Source organism: Triticum aestivum, chromosome 1D, assembly GCF_018294505.1.
Source record: "Triticum aestivum cultivar Chinese Spring chromosome 1D, IWGSC CS RefSeq v2.1, whole genome shotgun sequence".
NCBI lineage: Eukaryota > Viridiplantae > Streptophyta > Magnoliopsida > Poales > Poaceae > Triticum > Triticum aestivum.
The window spans coordinates 224,988,386-225,009,880 of record NC_057796.1 but is presented as its reverse complement, the minus strand read 5'-3'; the positions used below and the strand labels follow the sequence as shown (position 1 = coordinate 225,009,880).

At 44.8% G+C, this 21,495-nt stretch overlaps 2 protein-coding genes across 3 annotated transcripts; one reads left to right on the top strand and one right to left on the bottom strand.

The window, feature by feature from the left end:
* The first annotated feature begins 516 nt into the window (after positions 1 to 516).
* Positions 517 to 11,382, top strand: LOC123181119 (uncharacterized). The gene is made up of 8 exons (XM_044593345.1): positions 517 to 805; positions 1,317 to 1,736; positions 2,182 to 2,234; positions 2,380 to 2,787; positions 3,286 to 4,969; positions 5,450 to 5,538; positions 7,687 to 7,828; positions 10,569 to 11,382. The coding sequence occupies exons 1-8, from the start codon at positions 520 to 522 to the stop codon at positions 11,174 to 11,176; spliced, it is 3,690 nt and encodes a 1,229-aa protein (XP_044449280.1). The 5' UTR covers positions 517 to 519; the 3' UTR covers positions 11,177 to 11,382.
* Positions 11,383 to 14,766: 3,384 nt separating this feature from the next.
* On the bottom strand, positions 14,767 to 17,622 carry LOC123167687 (uncharacterized). 2 transcript variants are annotated; one of them, XM_044585548.1, is made up of 3 exons: positions 16,360 to 17,622; positions 15,360 to 15,443; positions 14,767 to 15,049 (listed from the first exon to the last, which is right to left on the bottom strand). In XM_044585548.1, the coding sequence occupies exons 1-2, from the start codon at positions 17,579 to 17,581 to the stop codon at positions 15,385 to 15,387; spliced, it is 1,281 nt and encodes a 426-aa protein (XP_044441483.1). In that variant the 5' UTR covers positions 17,582 to 17,622; the 3' UTR covers positions 14,767 to 15,049; positions 15,360 to 15,384. The 2 variants fall into 2 exon arrangements, with proteins under 2 accessions (XP_044441483.1, XP_044441479.1); XM_044585544.1 differs by having other exon boundaries at positions 14,767 to 15,034.
* Between the last annotated feature and the right edge of the window lie 3,873 nt (positions 17,623 to 21,495).

Here is a 21,495-nt window from a genome sequence, read left to right as displayed (position 1 = left end):
AATTTTTTGGTGCGGTGTTTTTACCATGATTTGTAAAATGACTGTTTTTCGCTAATGATGCTGCTATTGTGGTGGTTCGATGCATTTTACTCAACCTTGTCTTCTCATTCCTCACAACTACATAATTAATCATATGCTCAGTTTCGACTTCTCTGAACTCATGGGCATATGAATCCATTTTTAAGAGTGCATTTAAAACGCATTTTAGTGTCAAAAAATTCAAAACAAAATTTCACGCATACATCTTATAACATGTGTGCGCCCCACAAAGTTTTATGAAAAAATATCTTTTATTTTGCCTCCTTGAAAAAGATAAATTTTAGTGCTACTAAATAACTTTCCACGACACATTTTTTTTGTCTTTTTACACAGGCCAAAAAAAGTTGTTTTTTGCTAAACTTTTTGCCCACACATATAGTGTCAAGATGTATGCATGAAACATTTTTCACAATTTGTTGTCATTTAGAAATAAGCTTTCCGAGCCATGGGTTCATCCATGTACTTGCCCAAAAACTAATCATGCGCTCGGTGTCGCCAAACTTCATCTTCCCCCTCTCTCTCAAAAAAAAAAAAAATCTTCTTTCCGGCCGCGAGGAGCCGAGGACGGCGGCCTCCATGCGCCGTCTTTTCGTGGCGGCATGGCCGCACCTCCTTATCTCCTTCCTCCTCGTCGCCCCACAGTCAAAGGCGGCGTCGAGCTTCGGCGCCACCGCTGGCCGCCCAGAGTGGCAGGTCTTGACCAGGGCCAACTTCTCCTCCCAGATCCGGCTCCACCCCCACATCCTCCTCGTCGTCACCATGACATGTGAGCCCTCCGACCTATCCTGTCTAGCTGAAAGCTCTGGTTTCTGACTGCATGAGTAGTTGCCAAGGTCAAGTTGTTGAATCAAACAGTCGAGAATTTTCTGTCCATGTTGCATTCGAAATCTAGTAGTTCTGAAGTACATGGAAGGATAAGTAAGCAATCACTAAAATCCATTGCGCCAAGGAAGTACTTGATGCAGCCGACATGACAAGGCAAACTGTGCGATTTCTTACTCCAAAACTCTGCACGATGACACTATCCTGGACAATTTTAAGCAGTCTGTCTGTTCATTTTTTATTTGACCAAATTGACTTGGAGCCGCTTCTTAAACTACGATGAGTTTTCCACAATTTCACGTTTTCGACATTATTATTTCCAAATACGTACAAGGTTTGTTCCATAGGCATTACCATGCATCGGGGTAAGCCCCACATGCTCAAGAAAATGAGAATGTGTGCATCAGATTGAGTCCCAACTCACTGTAACTGTTATTTCTTATGATCATTTATAGGGTATGGTGAGTCAAGATCACTGATGGCCGAAATACAGCAGCTGGTCGCAACCGAGGAGATGGAGCTAGGTCGCCTTAAGTTGATGGTCGTGTACAGAAATTCTGAGAAGTTGCTGTCGGATGCTATTGGTGCAACTGAAGGAACAAAGTTCATATACTACCAACAATCCATACAGTTCAAATATGAAGGAAAACTTCGTGCACGTGATATATTGTATTCAGTACGACATATCATGTCACTTAAGCATGAGGAGGCCCCTTTTGTGGCTTTGCATACAAAAGATGATGTGGAGGAGTTTATTCAATCAACTGACAGAGCTGTACTTCTGTCCGAGTTCTGTGGTTGGTTTACTCGATTGGCTAGTGGCAGAAGCAACAGAAGCAGTGGGGTCACTCCATCAAAAACTCACGCAGAGAATGGTTAGTCAACTCTGTGTCATCCGTCCTCGATTCATCCAACATTTTGTATTGTTTTCTGCTTTGTGACGAGGCACTTGTTAAAATTGAGGTTGGCTACTACGATTCATGAATAGCTCTTTGTCTCTCTCCCTTTCTCTCAAAAGTGAGCATGCATTTTTTGAGAACTTTACGGGAAGAAACACCTTAAATTTAGGTTTCCATCTTGACCAACGTTAATGATTAATAAATGATTCAAGATCTCACAAGAACATATGGTGTAAGTTGGTAAAATATCCATAATCGGAAACTCAGGATGACATAGTTTTAGGTGGTCTATTCTTTCAAACTGATCTACCTTAATCCTTCTATTTCATGTTCCATGATCATCATAAAACTTCTGAATGGATGATAAATCATGTCAACTCGATTCTGACATTTGGATGCTATACTCACTGATATCATACAGTTGACGTTTCTGGGAAGACAGTGACCAGACAATCAGATGGGCGTCTAGAGCTTGTAAGTTTAGCAAAGAAAGTCGCATTTATCTCTGGTTAATATTCCTGATTTTTTTTTGAGAGAACTCCTGTCTGTCTGAACTATGACGGTTGAGCATATATGAGGACAGATCCCTGTAAATGTACTTATTTGAGATGACAAACAGGTTATAGAAGATGATGAACTGACCTTTGGAGGTGGGAGTCAGCTTACTGGTTCTCCTTGGAAAGGTGGATTTACCACAGCAAATCAAAGCGTCTCAGATCAAATTAGAATATCAACTGATGAAAATAGTAAGTTGTGCACAGTGCAAAAGTTCCAACAGTTTGAAAGCTTCTATGCAAAGCTTACTGCCCTGTCAAGAGAATACTTTCTTCCACCGGAGAAAGTTAGATTTGGCCTTGTAACTGAAAAATTGCCATTATCTTCATTCGATATTGCCAATGCAAGCAATTCAGAGACATGGTTCCTCAGTGTTCATTATCTGGGATGCACATCCTGTTCAGTTATAGCAAAAGAGGAGGATGACCTAAGAAGCCTGCTGCAATCCTATCATAATCTTGACGTTAAAGAGGTCAGTGAAAGTCCGTTTCATGTACGTTATAAATTTACCAAAAGAACATGACACGTGCTAAATATTACTCTGAGGCGAAGATAGCTATTCTCTCCATGCATTCTCGGTGTGGTTGTCAATTAGTAGGTAATAAAGGAGGAGAATGCATGTCAGAATGATGTGTTTATTGTATTCTTGTTACTTTGCACATATCTCCTTTGTTTATCTATTCTTACCAATCAAATCCTTTGAACCAGGTTCTATTATTGCAAATATATCTCACAAAAATTGTTCTTAAGCTAAAGATAAAGAGAACAATCCAGTTTATTCATAATTAATATAGTAAGAGTATGTAATTTGTTGATCTCTATAACAGAGTATCTTGTTTTTTCTGGTAAAAAGGCATTGTTTTATGAATTTCTGCTACATTATTTTTCTCATGGCCTATCCAAATATCCAATGCTTCTAATTTTACATGCATCATGCCATGACTTTTGGAGTTACATGTTATATTTGTAGATTGATACTGATGCGAGTGGCGGCGAGGTTACCTTTCCTGCAAATAGGCCCTCAGCTATTCTATTTATCGATAGATTATCTGATTCCTTAAAAATTAGAGATGAAAGCAAGTTATCTCTCAAGTTACTACGGGAGTATGCTCAGAAAAATTATCCACCTTATGTCATTTCTGGTGATCTAGATAGTGGTAACTCCAGAATGCGCACAAAAGCGGATCCTTCTGCACTGAGCACAAGTAAGTCAGATGGCCACTCTGGGACAGCTAGGTTGCATGATTTGGCCTCGAAGTATATGGATTTAGGGGAGAAAATGTCAGTAATGGTTGTTAGAGATGGAGAAAGTATTTCATACAAAAGTGCTAGCGAAGGTAGTACTAATAGTCCTTTATATGAAATTCTAACAAAACTGATTCACAAAACAAGATCAGCACATAGGTCAAAGAAAACAAGGATAAGTTTTGTAGCAAAAGATGATGATCTAAAGTTGCTGTCTGACGATCCTGAAGTCCAAGTGGTGGATTCCGTGTCAATTCAAGAAAGTCAAAGAATGGATGATTTATTTGCCAGCTCAGACAATGTCAATGATGGTATCGCTGAAGTTTCTGTGCATGAAAACAACAAGGCAACACAAGTTGAATATATTGATGATGGACAAACACCGACTATACTTGAGAAAACTCCTGCACACTACTGTGGTATCGATGATAATGATCTTCATTGTAGTGATACAGAAATGGAGGAACAACAAGCCGTCGAGGCCTCTGATGTAAGCCCTGATCTTCGGGAAGAGGCCCCCATTGATGTGCATGGCAGCAATGAAGTTCATGACAAGTTACAAAAGCACAGAGATGAGAAAATTGTTACAGAAGTTCTGGACATTTTGAAACCTGATGGCAGAAAAGCGAACTCTAACAAAGAGAAATCAGGACCGCCAAATCAGCAAAATGTATTTTCAGTCCTGAGTCAAGAATCTGAAAGAATTGAAAATTTCATTTCTGAGGATGATTTGTTTAATATAGATGAAGAATCAGAAAAAAGTGACAGCAAATATTCTCCACGTGCAACATTTAGCTCTTCCAGCATCCTTGCAAGTGACAACACTGAATATACGGAGCAGGTAACTTCAAGTATATCAGATAACCAGTTTGTTGGTTCATTCTTCTTTTCTGATGGTGGTAATAGGCTTCTGAGAACTTTAACTGGTGGATCAAGAATGCCATCCCTGGTAATAATTGATCCAGTTCAACAAAAGCATTATGTCTTTCCTCAGGAAAGTGAATTTAGCTACCCTTCCTTGGCAATTTTTTTTGATAGTTTTGTGAATCGAAGTCTTTCTCCGTATTATCGTTCAGCCTCATCTGTTGTCAGTTCAAAGGAGCTTCCAAGGCCGCCTTTGTTCAATCAAGATTTCCATGAGGCAAATTCTATCCCTCTGTTGACAGCGAGTAGTTTTTGTCGCTTGGTCTTTGGATTTGAAGGTTGTGATTCCAAAAATGAAACGCCATTTTTGAATACTGCAACTCTTGGTGTTGCTTGGAAGAAGGATGTGCTGGTGTTGTTCAGCAACTCTTGGTGTGGGTTTTGCCAGAGAACAGAGCTTGTTGTCCGTGAATTGCACCGATCATTCAAAAGTTATATGAGTTTGAATTCTCAGTTTGCGAAGGCTCAAGGTTTGCAGACCGAAGGTACTAACCTGAACTCATCAGCTGAAAGCGGAGAGCTTATCTTTTGAACTGTGCAAACATTTCCTTCTATCTCAGTGCACTTATTTTTTGGGATGTAATGCTAGTCATTCTGTGCATATATTCATTTATGCTGGTGACTAGAAAATATAATCTTATCTTAGGCTCCTAGGTGTTATGAATCATACCTCACGAGTTAGAAGCAAGAAAAGACTGGAATTGTCCTGCACAATTTGCATTATCTATAACGAAAGTAATGCCTTAACCCAGTGGACCATGACGCTTTATGACTTCTTTTTAAGGACACTAATACAAGGTACAACTTATAAAGCAGACTGGCAAAGTATATGAACATTAATGGAACACCATTGTACAGAAAACATTTTATTATAGCCCGTTCATTGCTAAGAATGTATCTTTATTACTTGCATTTCAAATGCTATTTATTTATTGTCACAAAAAAGATCATTATATTGTATGCAGAGAATGGCGGAGACTTGGGCCTTCCAACTATTTACATGATGGACTGCACAGCAAACGATTGCCATCATTTACTAAAATCAGCAGACAAGGTAGTAATGAATAACCGATTGCATATTCTATCTATTTAACTTTTCCAAGTTTTTACAAAAAGAACTCTCTTATGAGCCCAATTTTTTGTCGTACGGGAAAAACACAGCCCTATTTTTATTACTGGTAATGAGTTCTCCGCATTGTGTTAGCATGCTTTGGCTAGGAATATGTTGTATTAGCTAGTAGTCTAGAGTATGGGGAGCATGGTGCTTAGTAAACTCTTTAAACTGTTAGTTAGTTAGCTAGATAGTAGCACTGTTGCACACTTAGGCGTTGTTTGGATAGTGGAGATTAGCGTTAGGATTATAGAAAATGAGTTTTTAGCCGATTTTTAGGAAAACCCGTTTTAAGTTTGTTTTTGCGAATAATCAGTTTATAAAAAACTACATTTGGTTAGAAAATTCGGAAAACTGGTCCGCCCAGTTCCTTGTTTGGATACCCACGACCACTAGCTGTTTCTATTCCCATTCTCCTCCCGTGACTCCGTGAGTGACTCACACTTTCCCCAAATCACACATCATCGCGTCATCCAAGCTCGGGGAGATGCTGCTCTGCTCTGATTCTTCCTCCGCTCCATGACACCGCTGCTCCCTTGTCTCGCCCGTGGAAGATTCCGCGCGCGGACACCGGCTAGAGCGCGCCTCCACCCCCCTGGATGCCGATTGCTGCTGGACTCCCAGGTCGCCAGGTACACGCCGCCGCGCGCGGACGCCGGCTACTGCACGCCTCCGCCAGTCCGCCCCTCTGAACTGCTAGGTTGCCAGGCCTACTACGCTTCGTCCGCCGTCGGCCCCGCACAAGCTCTACCCTGCGAGCGGTCCTGCTTCAGGTCAACTCACAGGCCCTGCCTCCACTCAACGCCGGCCATGCAGGCTGCACGGAAATCAGCCGTTTTACCATTGGACCGGTGGCGCCTGGGGCAGCAGGCTGCACGGAATCACAAACAGCAGAATTGGCGCCAGCTGAGTTTGTTGAGGAAAAGGCGGGGCGGAGAAAAGCAGTTGCATCCGTATATACTAATCGCGTTTGTGGAAAAACGAGTAATACTCGTTTTCCCATAAACCCGGAATTCTGGGTGTTTGAGAAACGAGTTTCCTATATCCGTGGTGTTGTTAGACGAGCCAAACAAGATTTTGTACGGTTAGGCAGTTTCTTTGGCTTACGTAGATCGCGTTCTCTATATTCCTCTTATCCAAACAACGCCTTAGTGAAGGCATCCAGCCAGGACATGTGCTCAAGTTGAAGAGAATAGGTGACCTCATAGCTTGTCATAACCTGTAATAGAGGTGCTTGCACTGGTAATAATCATGCAGGAAGTACATTAGCTTCTGGTCGTCATTCAACCATTAGGTTCACTCTGATATCTACAGTTCTGTTAAGCAGCGGTGTGAGCTGTAACTAAAATACAGAGATGGCCAATCTAATTAGCATATTTTGTAATCTACATATGATAGGCCCAACTTAGCATTTGGTTCGTGCAAAATTCAAATCTTCCTTTCTGGCCCATACTCCAATCCCTTCTGAAAGAGCTAGATGAAATAATGGGATATTTTAACTCCCTCCGCCCGTTCAGTTTATGGACATAATGTTGTTAGCAGAATGCTGACCAGGAATTTCAATTCATTTAACACAAGACAATTGTTCTGTATTAAAATGTTTGAATACATTTTTTTTTGCGGTACTAGAGATTTCCACTGGTATGTCCACACCCATAGCACCAGGCAACAATCAAATAAAGATTAGCTACGAAAACAGAGCTAGAGATCGGTTTAGCTTTCCTTGAATTAGAGATGAGATTAGATAAGATAAAACTTGAGCTTGAGAACCAAGTAAGGCATCCCTATATACACGGATACGTGTATCCATCTATCGTCAGTCAATAAACTGGACTTCCGCTAAACCTCCCCCCCCGCTACCTTTGCAATGATCCAGTGATCATTACAATATCACACCCAACATTCCTCAGAGTTCCATAGGTATGTTATATGGCTATCAGTGTTTTCTCAACAACCCAGGTTTAAGTGGATATTTTAGGAAACCTTTTCCTCTCAAGCCCACTTGAATTGTTGCCTTGCATGACATGACCATTTTTTTTGGTATTGAGTGCTTACTTGACTAATATTGATATAATTTCCATATGCTCACAGGAGGAGCTTTATCCTACGGTGTTGCTTTTCCCGGCAGAGAACAAAAGCGCAATATCATATGGAGGAGGAATGTCTGTGGGTAATTTAATTGAATTTTTGGAGTCGCATGCGAGCAATTCTCGCCATATGTCGGTATATAAAGGTTGGTGCAAAAAGCAGCGTCTACCCCTATGTAAGAATTTGGGATCCGCGAAGTACTGTAATCTATGTTTGTCTACTGTTCACAAGAGTTTTCACCCTCCTGTGTTCATTTGCTGTCCAAGCATACAACTGCAGAAGTGCAGATTACTAATATCTTTGAGCATCTCTAGCTGATCCCTTATATCATGGTACCGTAAAACCACTATAAAGGAAACCCAAAACTGTTTTACAATACCGTGCAGGCTGCGGTAGCACAGATACCACAAATCTCTACAGTAAAAAACGAATATTCCATCCATCGGTGCATTTTTATTTTTTTTCCTTTCTCTTTTATTTCCATGGTCATCTTCTTCCCCAAATCACCCGCATAAGCAGCCACCCCCAGCCGTGACCGCTTCCGACACTCCGCGGCGACCGCTTCCGCCGAAGAGCCAAGTCCCCTGGCGGCCGCCTCGCTGCCCGTCGTGTTGAGCTAGCTGCAAGAGTACGACGAGCTTCTGCTGGCCATCCGGCGGCGCGCTGGTCGTGCAGTGAAGAGCGCAAGGACGCGCGGCGAGGGGCGATGTCCGTCAGGCCCCGGCTGCGACCTCGAGCCCGCATCCATGGTGGAGTTGCCGCAGCCACCCGAGAGCTCGAGGGGCATGATGGCCGTTGAGAATGAGGTGAGGAAGGGCGGGGAACGTCAGCCGGCTAATCGGCGGCGGCGGGGATGGCTGGAATCAGGAGTTAGCGGCGGCGGCGGTGGCGGTTGACGTGAAACTTTCCTCCCGCCTACCGTCTTTTTTGCTTAAGGTGAACTGAAATTTTCCCCCCGAATCCTGAGCATATGAGGTGTTGGAGGCTCATTTTAAGGTTTCCCTCAAAAAAAAAATATATGGGCGTAGACACGGACACGGCGACTACGCATACGGGGACACAGGATACGGCATTTTCCAAAAACAGCCATTCGTGGATACGGCAAGTATATATATAAAAAAATGAAATGTAATACACATACAGTTAAAAATAAAACAGTACATCAAATGGCAAATGCTAGTATTAGTCTATTAGAGAGTAGAGACCAGGCTGCCTTTCACTCTCACACACAGACAATTGGCACAGGCAATGGCGCTCCCAAAGGCCATGCTCCTTGACAGCCAATGTTCGGGATATCACCATCTCGGTCAGGTGCCGAGTAGGGATTAATCAACAAATCGACCATGTAACTGAATTTATCGGTAACTCATTTATTGGTAGGTTAACTAGAGCCATATCTATATATCCTAGGCCATACAGCACCATTTAACGTAGTACACCATTCAATGTACTAAATTTCTAAATATGCAATCCTACGCTACATAGCAACAAGGAGAAGCTTTACGGTGTTAAGTTGAGGGTGTGAGTTGCACATGAGGTCCAAAAGATCTTTGGTCTCGAGTCTTTGAGCAATGCCTTTGCTCCATGTTGGAAGCGTTATCCGTGACTACTTGCACAACATTATCAGCACCTACAAAGCAATGAATGATACCAGCAATGAGTGAAAGAAAATTGATGCAAAGCAATGAAAGAAACAATGGAAGTAATGCAGTAGTTAAGATTCAGCTTCATACCAAGTTTTGCAATGCATTCATCCACATAGTTGAAGATGTATAGACTCATGTGTGCATCAGTCGATGCCTCTTTTGATTCAAGAAAGGCAGTCTCCAATTTGCAATGCACACACAAGTTCATTAATTATGCTCCTTTTCTTGTCCATCCATGCGTCGGTCATGATCGACGACGAGTCCTTGCACTGCTTGGTGGTCGAGGTGGCGCCGGCGGCTGCTCGTCTGTGAGCGGGAGAGGAGAGGAGGACGCGCGGGAGCCCCAATTTCCCTAACCCTAGACACGGGCGCGGCTGTGAGATGTGGACGGGGTGGATATTTTGGGCTCTAAATAGGCCAAAGTGGCAGCCCAGTTAATCGCTGCGGGCCGATTTCTCGTTCTGACAGCCGATAAATCGGTCTGACAGCCCGATTAACTGGCTGGCCGAGAAACGCAGCGATCAGGGTTTTTTCGTACCGGGCACCCTCCGAGTAGCAGTAACTCGCCCGGCCGATATTTGGAACAATTTGACAGCAAGCAACAATCAAAACAGCAACACCAGCATTCAAGTGAGCGGCAGCTCAACAGCAAACAACAATGGCATGGGCACATGGGGAAGGAAGCAGCAGCAACTCAGCATCAAGAAATTGAGGAAATATATGAAGAGGTTGAGGAGAGGCTGCTGGGTTACCCGCTCGAGCGTGGTTGCCGTCGGGAGGCCGAGTCCAGGCGGCAGTAGCGTCGAGTCCAGGCAGCAGCGGCATGTTCGTTGGATCGTGGAGCAGCGTTACTTTCGTGGCGCTGTATTTGGTCGAGACTATTACTGGGCTTCCCGTGTCCCTAACGCCGTGTACTTTTTTTTTTCTAATTCGGAAATCAGGGGATACTGGGGGATACACGAATCCTGGCGTATCCAGCCGTATCGCCGTGTCCCGCCGAACTAACGGCAATTCGGCTGTTTTGGCCGTGTCCATGCTTTGTAGAGTGCCACAACAAGAAAGTTCTGCTCAAACAAAATTTGAGGGAATATTGCCTATAATGTATTACTTGACTGTTTCACAGCTGACTCTTGCATCCCCAACTATCACAGATAACAAGAAAGTTATTATGAATGTATTACTCGGTAATGTTGTGATATATAATAAACATTCTAAACCCTTGCTCTTTCTGGCAAACAGGATTTCTGCGAAAGAAGAGGATGGTAATGCAACATGAAGCACCGCAGACGGTCCGGTTTCACATGAAGGACAAGAGCGGCAGCAGTGTTGGTTCCGATCCGCCAAGTCAACCTGAAAAGCGCAAGGTGCATATCATCACGGGGTCCATCCTCGACGCCACCGAAAAGCTTGGTGCTGCAGTTCCATTCGATAATGCTCGAGTGCTCATCGTATCGGCTGATTCTCACGAGGGATTTCATGGACTAATCATCAACAAAAGGTTAAGCTGGGACGCCTTAAAGAACCTGGACAGCTCCCTGGAGCCTATCAAACTTGCCCCTCTCTTCTACGGCGGACCTGTTGTGGTGCAGGGTTACCACCTTGTGAGTTTGTCCAGAGCCGCCCTGGAGGGGTACACGCAAGTCATACCCGACCTCTATTACGGAAACATAATTGCTACAAGCCGGGTAATTGCGGGGATCAGAGCAGGCGAGCAATCTGCCGAGGACCTGTGGTTTTTCCTCGGCTACGCTGGTTGGGGTTACAGCCAACTGTTTGACGAGCTATCCGAAGGAGCGTGGCATGTTAGTGCAGGGCCGATCAGGCACTTGGATTGGCCGGAGAGTTAGAAGATTCCCTTTTAGTCCATTTTGCACATATCTGCTGACACTCCAATATGGCATTAGTTTCTCCTGGATCAGTCAGTGTTTTATAGGCATATATAGTAACATTGTGTTTCCAGTACTGCAGCATTTAACACCCCGTGTCGACGCTACAGAAATTTTGATGTATTTCTGGCATTGTAGCCTCTCAACACAGGTTGTTTTGATCTGAATCAGTTTTGGCACATTTGGGGCACAGTTGGATGGATAAGGGAAAGCATTGCATTTGCGATTTTGCGGATCGTATTTAGAAGTTTGTTATTTTGGTGGAACGAAATCGTTCCATTGCCTCAGGCTACAATATCACGTCAAATACTTCCTCCGTCCCATAATGTAAAATCTTTTTTGGCTCACCCCGCAGAGCTGCCCTTGAGCAGAAGTAGGTCGTAGACGAGAACGCCCCGTCTGTGATGATTCTCACAAAACCATCATGCGGCACGCCAATTTCTCCACTGATTTACTTCTCCCTAGTTACTGCTGTTGGTCTTCCTGAAGTCAGGTCGAGACCGATCAAGGTTTTAAGACAGTACAAGATCAAGCTAACGGGAGGTAAAAACGAACTCAAAAGACAATAATAAGAGTACACAAGGATGATCAAATATTGGCTCTCTTCTACAAGCAAACCGACATAAAGGAGATTGGACCCTTTTTTTACACTGCAAGGAGATTGAACCTGGCTAAGTTACCTGAAGATGCTCGACTTAATTTGACAAACACAACAACCGGCTTGGTTTATTAGAATATAATTAGCTATTTTTTAAATTAATTTAACTCAGATAAAAGCATGATAGCGATATTGTTGACATGCCAAAAAGTAGACACACGAGTGCGCAACAAAGACTGCAATTGACATGAACAACAAGTGCATGAACCGACAAAACAGTGATCAGAACATACAGTATGATCACATCGGTTGATATGTTAGCCATTTTGATAGGAAGGGCTAAGGAGAATGGTCAAGTAGGTGGCTTGGTTCCTCATCTGGTTGATGGAGGTGTATCCATCCTTCAGTACGCTGATGATACAATCATCTTTATGGAGCATGACTTGGCCAAGGCGAGAAATATGAAGCTGGTGTTATGCCTTTTCGAACAATTGACCGGGTTAAAGATTAACTTTCATAAGAGCGAGTTGTTCTGCTTTGGTAGAGCCAAAGACGAACAGGAGGCTTATAGGCAATTGTTTGGGTGCGACTTGGGGGATTTACCTTTCTCTTACCTAGGTATTCCAATCCACCATCGAAAGCTGACTAACAGAGAATGGAAGTGCATCGAAGACCGGTTTGGGAAGAAACTGAGTTGCTGGAAGGGCAAGCTCATGTCATACGGAGACCGATTAATTCTGATTAATTCGGTGCTCACGAGTATGCCTATGTTTCTCTTATCGTTCTTTCAAGTCCCAGTTGGTGTTAGGAAAAGACTGGACTTTTATCGATCGCGTTTCTTTTGGCAGGGTGATGATCTAAAAAGAAAATACAGACTTACAAAATGGGATATCATCTGTAGACCGAAAGACCAAGGGGGTCTTGGTATTGAAAAATCTTGAAGTTAAGAACAGATGCCTTCTTAGTAAGTGGCTGTGGAAGCTCTCTTTTGAGACTGATGCCATGTGGGCCCAAATCCTTCGCAGCAAGTACCTACAGACAAAATCCTTGTCCCAGGTCACAGTCAGGCCAACTGACTCGCCTTTCTGGAAAGGACTGATGAAAGTCAAACAATCTTTGTTTAATAGGACAAAGGTTGTTATTGGCAACGGCGCTAGTACACGCTTCTGGGAGGATACTTGGCTCGGCGAGACACCCTTGGCCATTCAATATCCGTCTTTATATCGCATTGTTCAACGACGTGAGGTGTTCGTTGCAACGGTATTTCAATCTATCCCCCTTAATATTCAGTTCAGACGGTCGTTAGTGGGCAATCGTTGGGAAGAATGGCTCCTTCTAGTTCGGAGACTAATGGACGTACAGCTTTCTCAACAACCCGATGAATTATGCTGGAAACTGACTAGGTCTGGAGTATTCACGGTTAAATCAATGTATATTGATGTTATTAATTCGAGCTCCATTCCTACCTCCAAGCATGTTTGGGCTGTCAAAGTTCCTTTGAAAATAAAAGTGTTTATGTGGTTTGTCCATAAACAAGTTATTTTAACCAAGGATAACTTGATTAAGCGTAATTGGACAGGACCTACGAGGTGTAGCTTCTGTGATCGGGACGAGACGATCAAACATCTCTTTCTTGATTGCCCGTTTGCCAGAGTCCTTTGGCGGACGGTTCACATTGCCTTTAATATTACTCCACCGAATTCTGTCACCACGTTATTTGGGACATGGCTCACTGGGATTGAGCCTGACTTAGCGAGACATATTCGTGTTGGAGTTTGCGCTTTGTTGTGGACTATCTGGACTTGCAGAAATGATTTGGTTTTTAACAGAACATCACGTATTCACTTTTTGCAGGTTATTTTCCGAGCCACGGCCGTGATCCGTTCATGGTCGCTACTCACTCCGATGGAGGCCAGGGAGCATTTGGTTACTGGATCTATCCGCTGGGAGATGGTAGCTCGGGATATCTTCAACCGGTTTGGATGGCGGTCATGTAATAGGATAGGCAATTAGTTTACCTATCTATCTTTAGCCAGCCGGTTGTGGCGTCTTATCTTGGCTAGTTTGTTTTTCTAGCCTTTTTAGCTCTGTGTGAGCTGTCTTTTTAGTTCTTTTCAGTCAGAGATTTTGGAACCTTGTTAGAACCTTTTTATTTGGTTAATAAGATGGCCGTATGCATCACTCTGATGCAGAGGCCGGGGCAACCCCCCTTTACGAAAAAAAAACATCGGTTATGTTCTTGCCAGTGCTGGTCATGGCGATGAAATTGATGTAGTCGGTGTAATCAAAGTCAAGGAAGTGATCAAACAAAGGTGAGTAGTCATGCCGAAATGCTCCCTAAAAGTCTTATGGCCCTTCACCTGGTGCAGGTTTGCAAGGGCACGGTTCTAGATGCCGACTCTGTTAGATGAATGAGCTTCCCATTTGGGGTGTACATAAGCTAGGAATCCTTCATAAAAGATCGAGGCTATCAAGATAAGTTGGTCCACTTGTCTATGGAAAGGTAAGGACAATGAGGTGGTGCATGGTTTATCATGGACTAGCCTACAATCTCTTTACCTGAATGTGCTTCTTTCTTCATGTGCCTTCATCTTTGACTTCCTCTTTTTATCTTCTTTCTTCTTTGACTTGCCCTGACCTTGATAATGTTGCTAAATTTGATTAGGCAGGACTCCTGGGTTGGATTTGATGTAACCACAACAAATACATAACGTATTGCTCTCAGTATACTACTCCCTCCTTTCACTATTATAAGATATTTCAAATATTTTAATATGGACTACATACAGACTGAAATTGGTAAACAAACACACTAAAACATGTTTACATGCATTCAATTTAGAAAAAAAAGTTGGTACATCTTATAATAGTGAATAGATGGAGTATTTTATAATCAATATCTAGGAACCGGTATTAACAACTAAAGCCACGACATTTATTTTGGAACGGAGGGAGTAGTATATAATTGGTAAAATATGCATAACGCTTTTAGAGAAAAGGTTTATCGCGCAGCTTCCATTCAAAAGTTGTCAGGTTTCAGGTTTGGCCCTGTTTACAAGATAGCCATACAAAGCAAAATAAAATTTGGAAAGGCAAGAGTCTTGATCGAAGCTAAGAACTCCCCAAACTCCACTGGCCCCCCTGATGATGATAGGTTGAATCCCGCCGAAGAGGATCTTGAACGCCTCCTGTTGCATCTAACTCCAAAACGCGCGCCGTTGCTGCAAATTGACGAACTGCATCAGCCAGATGATGGATTAGCTTGGTAGCTTCAAAATTTCAAATCGTTTTGGTACGCCAAAGGGGCCAGGAAAGAGCAGCAGCAGCAACAATCTAAACTAGCGCTGTCCAGCACCCCTGATCTGTTTTATCCAGATCAACAACTCCCCTACAGATTCTCAGAAGTCTGAACACACAACAAGAATACCTAGCAGGAGCACAGATATGTATACACGCTGGATGGGTAGAAAGGAACGCAGTATCCTCATGATGCCATAGAAGCATTAGATATGAGAAAGTATCAACAGATATATATTGGCTGGTTACCTTGCATGCTTCATCTGCTCTAGTATCAGTTTGAGCGAATCAGAACGTCTGCCAGAGTCTTGTTCCTGGCATTGCCCAGCTTGCCTGAAAATAGCTCTTTTTCGTCATAAACGTTTGAAAAAACTTAAACGATAGCATCAGCCCACAATACTAACGCAAAAGAACTAGGACGGAGGGAGTATAACACTGAGTTTTCTGTGCACTAAAGTTAAGAACTGAGTTTTTCCTTCCGAAACAAATGAAGAATTTACGTTTTCCAGTAGATCATCACAGCATACGCTAGTTAGAGCGGTCAAACTTTTTTTTGGGACAACAGTATACTTGAGTAGTCCATGAAACAAAGGAAGTATAGAGGAATGATTAAAAGGCTACAACATCCTTAACCTAAAACTGTCTGACAAAAAGATGAAAAAATGTACAACATATATCGGTAACTTTGAAATTTGGCAGATTACCATGCTTTAGACTGGAAATGTTTTAGCTTGCAGCAAGTCAACAAATTGGGAGCTTTGCTAGTTTGAAGCAGAAAATAATAATTCATTGTGGATATGGGTCAAACGCACGCTTCCCTTACTTCTTATTCTCACACCAGTCAACTAATCCTATCCTTGCGAAGCCAACAACATTGTTTGATTGAATTAGAACGTAACTTCATATTTAACCATTCTCACGTTCGAACACAAAGTTCAAAAGCATGATTACAGTTTCACACCTAATTCCCAATAAATCATTTTGGGAGGTTCACACAATCTTTCGCCAAGGCAAATCAAACTCTTCGTGTATTTCTAAATCCCAATCGATTAACAAATTGTGTCCTTTATGGCTTAATAGCTGAGTATTGTACTTAGCATGTGCATGTCAAATGCCTCTCTGAATTTTAGTGCACACATTACGATTAAGTATTTAACATACAACTTTCATTAGATCTTACTTATTCTACTATTTATATGCTAAACAACTTTTGCATTTCAGAAGAATGAGTCATGCACAAGTCGATTACCTGCACGAGGAATCCTGTTTGATCCAAGCCACGGCGAGAGCACAAAAGCCCGAAAGAAACCATCGGTCATGATTAGATCAAGCTGATGCTCCGCCGAGACAATTACACTAGCAACCACCTTCCCCGTGTCCATGTCCACGGTGACAACATAGTTGCCGATGGTGAGATGCATGATGCTCGCGTTCATGGGGTCGATGACGGCAATCCGCGGTGTCTCCTCCATAGGCAGCCAGGGGTAGCCCCCGTTCGTCCAGAGTGGGCTAAGCGCCACCTCGTGCTCCAGTGTCCAATCGTCGTCGCCATCAAGGGCAAACGAGCGGAGAAGGAAGGGCTCCCACTGGGACACCACGGCGTAACGCAGCCTCCCCTCGCTGACCCCAACGCGCCGGTATCTGCACAGGGTCCGGGGATCAGGGGCCACTCGCTCCTTGCCCTCCGGGAGCTCCACGAAGCGGAGCTCGGGCCGGTCGCTGAACGGGTCCGCGGAGACGGCACCACAGCTCACATCGACCCACCAGAGCCGGCCGCCGAAGGCCACGGCCTCGTGGTCCACCTCCATCCGACGCGCCAGCGGGAGTGGGAGCGGGGACGGCAGGCCCGTGAGCTTCTCCCACTCCCCTGTCTCGGAGAGGAACCGCCTCATGGAGAAGCGCCTCGAGGGCTCCTTTTCCTGTAGGAGCTCGGCGACGGCGTACCTGTCGGGCGGGCCGTGACCGCGCAGGGCCTTGGTGAGGAGGCCGAGGCGGTTGTCGCACAGGGTCTTATTGGTGCCGTCGATGTCCGGCAGGCGGAACAGGTCGCCGCTGAGAGGGTTGCAGACGAACCGCGTGGCCTCGGGGAGCGCTGAAAGGGTCGCGTCCCGAAATGGGTCAGCGCGCTGACTCTCGAGGACGGGGCCCGTGGTGCGGACGTCGAGGAAGTTGAGGAGGAGGAAGCCGTCGGCGCTCACGGTGCGGACGTCGCAGAAGAGCGCGCCCATGATTCCTCTGTCGACGCCCGGGAGTGGCCCCGACCCGAGGAGGTGGTCGGGGACGAGGAGGCGGGAGGCGCGCGGGGGCTCGGCGAGGTGGAAGGTCGCACCGAGCGCCGGCGACTTGACCGGACGCGTGCCGGCGATCACACCCCACTGAGGGCGCGAGGTGGCCTCCGCGGAGAGAGCCCGGTGGCAGAAGAGGCGTCCGGAGGCGGCGGCGGAGAGGGCAGAGTGGAGCCGGAGCGCCATCGCGGGCGGTGTGCTGTGGACTGGATGGACACTGGACTAGCGGAGCGGAATGAGGAGTTTTTTCCGAACGAGGAGTCGGTTTTGACGTTTTGTTAGAAGAGCTTGGTGGGGTTGGTCCACCGGGTGCTGTGTATCGAGTTCCCCATAGGCCGCCGCGTCAGCCAAGACGGTCTACTGGAGTTGGTCCACAGAAACAAGGGGACTGGCCTCTTTCTCTCTCTTCCAAGAAGGGACGCCTGTAGGAGTAGGGCAGTAGGAAGCGCAGGAGGGCTGCAGCGGAAAGTATCGGTAACGCGCGAGGACTGGTGAAATTTGAACGTTTGAAATGCCTCCTGGTGGCTTCAGCTTTTCAACTTCGTTTTGGGATGTTCTTTCTGGCCGGGCTCTACCGAATGATCAATGATGAGAATTGACAGGAGAATACTCTCATGTTTTACAATTATGCTCAATAGCTAAAAGGTTTCTAACTGATACTACTTGTAACACCAAATCGTTTAATTCACGATGACCTCCCTAGGGGTGGAAGCTCTCTTAATCAACTGAGGTCTTCGATTTGAGATTTGGTCTATGATTTTGATTTGGGCAACGCGTTGTGATTTGTGAAGTAATCTGCTGATGGGTGGACCATTGGCATGTGGCTGCGTGGTGGAGGGATACGAGTTGATTCAGGGCAATGATTTTGCGAGTCCACGTCAATCTGGAGTTTGTTTTGCTCCTTTCCCCACTAGTCAACCGGTGTTAACCACGTCTTGCACGCCTTGGTCCAGGTGTCATCAATCGTGCCACCCGTTCCTGCCGCATTGCGTCTCTAGGTGACAAGAGATTCTTTTACTGTTTGTGCTGGTTGTGTTGGCAGAGAAAAGACCATGTGAAGGCAGAGAGGGAAAAATCAGATGCGGTTGTGCGCAAAGGCAACTCGAAAAGATCACGACGGCTTGGAGTACGCGGCTTGAGGGGAGTTCAGCATCTTCCCCGTTGGGCGTTCGGTGGCTGCGAGCACGCGCCTAGGAGCGGCGTCTTTTCCAATCGGCAATTTGGCAGCTGCAACCAGGCGGTTGGACATTCGGTTGTTGCAACCTCGTTAGCTGGGAGCGATCTTTCCTGGCTAGGTCATCGGTGGTTGAGACCGTATCGGGCGGGAGTGGTGTCTTTTCCTTTCATTTGTTCGTCGTCTTCCCATAGGGTGGTGTGTTCTTCTCATTTTCTTTGAGTGTCTAGACTTTTTGGTGTTCTTTAGAGTTTTTTGTTGAGTTTTGGCCTGGATTAATGTTGGGTTTTTTTTATTGTGAACCACCATTGCTTGCTCTTATGATGGCCATTCGCTCATGGGCAAGCTTTTGGTTGTGTGTGTGGATTAGTGGTCCATGGTGTTATTTATGCTGTTTTGCAATGGCATGTGGAAAAATCTTTTTTCTTCTTCTAATTTTGGGTTGTTGCCTACTAGTGACGTGGGGTAAATATTCGAAAAGGGGCGCTTTATTACTTGAAAGGTTTAAGCCTTACACCCGGCTCTGTATAACTAAGATGCACACAACCAAATAAAGTCCTCTCGCACAAACAAAAAATAAAAAGGCGAAATACCAAGAAACATGTAGAGTCTGTATAACGACTAAAGCGGAGGTGGGCCAATCCTAAGATCATGCTGCCACCCATGTTGGGTAAAAGTATCCCTTGCCGTATCCTTCAATCGTGTACACACCTCCGTAAACAGGTCTAGATTTTCCACGCGTTGTAGAGAGGACCATAAACGAAGAGTCCCGGTACATATGTAGATAACCTGCATGAGAGAAGTACTTTTATCATTAAAAATCTTATCATTTCTACATAGCCAAAGCAACCAAATAACGGCAAGCGCTCCCACCCTAAGAAGAGTTATGAACCTGTGATCAATCCCATGTAACCAGTTGCCAAATACATTAGCAACGCTACAAGGAGCATACAAGCTAGAAGCTATCTGGATTAGTGACCATATAGAACGAGCCAATTTGCATTGGAAGACCAAATGTTTTATTGTCTCATCATGGTGACAAAAGACACATCGCGGACTTCCATGCCAATTTCTCTTAATAAGGTTATCTTTAGTAAGAATGACTTCGCGACGAAGATACCATGCAAAGATTTTATTCTTAAGAGGTATCTTCATCTTCCAGATTTTCTTGTTGTTATCAACTGGCACATCAGACTGGATTAACGCTCTATACATAGACTCCACTGAGAATTGACCATTCCCATGTAGGTTCCATCGAAATATATCAGACTCATGTGACAGTTGCACCGTGGACAACCGCTGGAGCAGGATGTACCACGATTGAAGTCTGGGTCCAGTTAAATCTCTTCTGAATGCCACATTTGGTGGAAATGATTGCATTACCATGGAGATAGTTGAAGGAAATATGCCCTAGTGGCAATAATAAAGTTATTATTTATTTCCTTATTTCATGATAAATGTTTATTATTCATGCTAGAATTGTATTAACCGGAAACTTAGTACATGTGTGAATACATAGACAAACAGAGTGTCCCTAGTATGCCTCTACTTGACTAGCTCGTTAATCAAAGATGGTTAAGTTTCCTAGCCATAGACATGTGTTGTCATTTGATGAACGGGATCACATCATTAGAGAATGATGTGATGGACAAGACCCATTCGTTAGCTTAGCATTATGATCGTGTCAGTTTCATTGCTACAGTTTTCTTCATGACTTATACATGTTCCTCTGACTATGAGATTATGCAACTCCCGAATACCGGAGGAACACTTTGTGTGCTATCAAACGTCACAACGTAACTGGGTGATTATAAAGATGCTCTACAGGTGTCTCCGAAGGTGTTTGTTGAGTTGGCATATATCGAGATTAGGATTGGTCACTCCGTGTATCGGAGATGTATCTCTGGGCCCTCTCGATAATGCACATCACTATAAGCCTTGCAAGCATTGTGACTAATGAGTTAGTTGCGGGATGATGCATTACGGAACGAGTAAAGAGACTTGCCGGTAACAAGATTGAACTAGGTATGAGGATACTGACGATCGAATCTCGGGCAAGTAACATACCGATGACAAAACAACGTATGTTGTTATGCGGTTTGACCGATAAAGATCTTCGTAGAATATGTAGGAGCCAATATGAGCATCCAGGTTCCGCTATTGGTTATTGACCGGAGATGTGTCTCGGTCATGTCTACATAGTTCTCGAACCCGTAGGGTCCGCACGCTTAACGTTCGATGACGATTTGTATTATGAGTTATGTGATTTGATGTACCGAAGGTTGTTCGGAGTCCCGGATGAGATCACGGACATGACGAGGAGTCTCGAAAGGGTCAAGACGTAAAGATCGATATATTGGAAGGTTATATCCGGACATCGGAAAGGTTTCGAGTGATTCGGGTATTTTTCGGAGTACCGGAGAGTTACGGGAATTCGCCGGGAGAAGTAATGGGCCTTATTGGGCTTTAGTGGAGAGAGGGGAGAAGGGCCAAGAGGTGGCGCGCGCCTCCCCCTGCCCAAACTGAATTGGACAAGGGGTGGGGGCGCGGCCCCCTTTCCTTCTCCCTCTCCCTCTCTTTCCTTCTCTCCTACTCCGAATAGGAAAGAGGAGGGGAATCCTACTTGGACTGGGGAGTCCTAGTAGGATTCCCCACACCTGGCGCCCTCCTTGGGCCGGCCACCTCTTCCCTCCCCTCCTTTATATACGTGGCCAGGGGCACCCCAAAGGGACTCAAGATTTGTCTTAGCCGTGTGCGGTGCCCCCTCCACAGTTACACACCTCGGTCATATCGTCGTAGTGCTTAGGCGAAGCCCTGCGTCGGTAACTTCATCATCACCGTCGCCACGCCGTCGTGCTGACGGAACTCTTCCTCGGCCTCAACTGGATCAAGAGTAAGAGGGACGTCATCGAGCTGAACGTGTGCT